This window comes from Monomorium pharaonis, chromosome 3, assembly GCF_013373865.1.
Source record: "Monomorium pharaonis isolate MP-MQ-018 chromosome 3, ASM1337386v2, whole genome shotgun sequence".
Lineage (NCBI taxonomy): Eukaryota > Metazoa > Arthropoda > Insecta > Hymenoptera > Formicidae > Monomorium > Monomorium pharaonis.
In genome coordinates this window covers 19,374,488-19,377,217 of record NC_050469.1, presented here as the reverse complement: position 1 = coordinate 19,377,217, position 2,730 = coordinate 19,374,488, and the positions used below count along the sequence as shown (strand labels likewise).

General features: G+C 31.3%; 1 protein-coding gene across 1 annotated transcript; it reads left to right on the top strand.

Moving 5' to 3' along the window:
* Nucleotides 1–365: 365 nt before the first annotated feature.
* On the top strand, nt 366–2,510 carry LOC105831280 (geranylgeranyl transferase type-2 subunit beta). Its single transcript, XM_012671290.3, has 6 exons — nt 366–582; nt 812–916; nt 1,067–1,423; nt 1,591–1,735; nt 1,823–1,998; nt 2,166–2,510. Exons 1-6 carry the CDS (start codon nt 580–582, stop codon nt 2,376–2,378), a joined length of 999 nt encoding a protein of 332 aa, XP_012526744.1. The 5' UTR covers nt 366–579; the 3' UTR covers nt 2,379–2,510.
* Nucleotides 2,511–2,730: the final 220 nt, after the last annotated feature.

Here is a 2,730-nt window from a genome sequence, read left to right as displayed (position 1 = left end):
GTTACACATGGTGGATTTAGACAATCAATTGTTATCACTTTTTCGTATTAATTGCACTTTTTGCACTCGACATCTTTGCTTTTTCTTTATCCAGCGTGCTTGAGTATACATTTATCTCGTTGAAAGTGCAAAAAATTTTGGAGATTTCAAGCAACCCGAACAAACCTAATAATGTCTAGTGACTTTAGTTTAGATCTGTTCTTTGTAGTTCAACTACTGTGCACTTGTTGTACTTGAACTGAAATAGATATATACATTTCCAATTTAGCGAAAGCGAGATAAAAAGCTTTAGTACACTACGGAGCAGCAGGTCTTTTAAATTCCAAGGTATATATGCGGCAAAGGATTAGTGAATTCTGCTACGTGCACATACACACACACACACACACACACATATTTATATACATTTTTGCCGATGAGGCACAATGAATGACACCCAGGTTTTCGATTATACAACTTTGAATTTGCCAATTAAATTTCGAATACAATTGTAAATTCGAAAACGAGTATTAAAAAAAAGTTAATTATATTGGCGTAACTTATAACAATCGTGTTATACGATTGCAACGCGATTGCAAGATGGTATGTTTTAACCTGTTTGGGATGAAAAATTGACATGTACAAAATGGTTTTTATTTAGAACATGACTTTTTTTCTAATCTTGTAATACATAACGATAATGCGTAACACCTCAAAATTAATATCTATACCTTGTTTATTATTATATTTGTGTAAAGGCAATACCAAGTGTCGAAGTTACATGTCAGATAAATCAAGAAAGAGGAAGTTTATGTTTTATCTTTTTTTACAGACAACATTGAGGCATGACATTGAATTGCCGAACAATATTCCAAAATTATTAATGGAAAAACATGCAAACTATCTCATTTCATATGGTGACAACAAGGATGAATATGTGAGAACATTTTTTAATTTGATCTTTAATAGTTTTTCCATATATATATACAAAATCAATTATAACACATATATATATATATATACACACACACACACACAAAATATTTCATGGCATTTTTCTAAAATTGGTATTGATATTTTTTTTTAGACCTATTCTCAGACTGAACACATGAGAATGTCTGGCATGTACTGGGGCCTTACTGCTCTAGATTTGATGGGAAAGTTAGAACAAACTAATAAGGAAGAAGTTTTAGAGTTTATTGGACAATGTCAAAGTGATAGTGGTGGCATCAGTGCCAGCATACAACACGATCCACATTTACTTTACACGCTCAGTGCAGTTCAAATATTGTGTATGTATGATGCGTTGGATGTTATAAATGTCGATAAAGTTGTGAATTATGTCAAAGAAAGGCAACAAGCAGATGGAAGTTTTGTGGGTGATCAATGGGGTGAGGTAGATGTCAGATTTTCTTTCTGTGCCGTCGCTACTTTGTCACTCTTGGTAAATATCATTAAGAATAAACGTATGATTTTGGATTTATCCATAACCAACCAAAGTGTTTTAAAATAGTAATGTTCTTAGAAGATATAAGTTCTTGAAAACTTTATGTTCAAGGTATTTATGAAAAAGTTGTAGTAAATTCTTCGTATCTTATTAATATATTTCAGAACCGTTTAGACGCGATAGATGTCGAAAAAGCAGTACAATTTGTATTGAAATGTATGAATTTTGATGGAGGGTTCGGCTCAAAGCCAGGATCTGAGAGTCATGCTGGTTTAATTTATTGTTGTGTTGGGTTGCTTTCAATTACAGGTATACAAAAGCATACAGAATATAATCATTGTATAAAAATATAAGTATATATATCACTGCATATCACTTGTCAAAACATTTTTTCAGGGCATCTACATCTGATAGATGCTGATCGTTTGGGATGGTGGTTATGTGAGAGACAATTACCTTCTGGAGGTTTAAATGGTAGACCTGAAAAGTTACCGGATGTATGCTACTCTTGGTGGGTGTTATCGGCGCTAACAATTTTAGGTCGTCTTCATTGGATAGATAAAAAAGGCTTGGTAATTATTGTTAAATATTTTATGGACATCACATTGGATTTGTTTGTCAGTTTTTTTTTTATAACTGTTTACTTAATTGATATTGCCATATATTCATAACTGATCAATAATCTAAACTAATAATTACAAATATTACCATTAATACAAGTTTTTTTCCTATTTTTCAGGTGGATTATATTTTAATTTGTCAAGATGTCGAAACTGGCGGCTTTAGTGATCGGCCTGGTGATATGGTTGACCCTTTCCATACTTTGTTTGGCCTTACCGCATTGTCATTGTTAGATAAGAACTTTTCATTAAAACAAATAAATCCTACTTATTGTATGCCAGAGTATATAATCGATCGGTTAGGTCTCAAACCCTCACGACTCGACGCGTGATTATATGTATAATATGCTTAAGGATGTACATCAATTCTTTGTTGACTTGTATACAATTGTAGATTTATTATAAAATGTATCTTTGAATTTTTATTTGATAATCCCAAATATATATTCCATGTACAGGTGAAATTTTCACTTCTTCATGAAAGATCCCTAATTAAAAGTCTCTTCTGCTCTTTGATTAATAAATTTGCATTTGACAAATTAAAAGTATTTAAGTATTGAAAGTAGGTTAAGAATTCAATATTTTAATTTTAACAAAACTTAAAAAGTTTTGACTATTTTTACATTTTTATGCGTGTAAACGAACTAAGTACGTCAAACAAAAACTAAATGTAACATTTCAAAA

What these genes read in the sequence shown, in the direction of transcription:
- LOC105831280 (XM_012671290.3), top strand. An exon ending in GTGACAACAAGGATGAATAT is followed by an intron (nt 917 to 1,066) that starts GTGAGAACATTT and finishes ATTTTTTTTTAG; the next exon opens with ACCTATTCTCAGACTGAACA. An exon ending in GGATAGATAAAAAAGGCTTG is followed by an intron (nt 1,999 to 2,165) that starts GTAATTATTGTT and finishes CCTATTTTTCAG; the next exon opens with GTGGATTATATTTTAATTTG.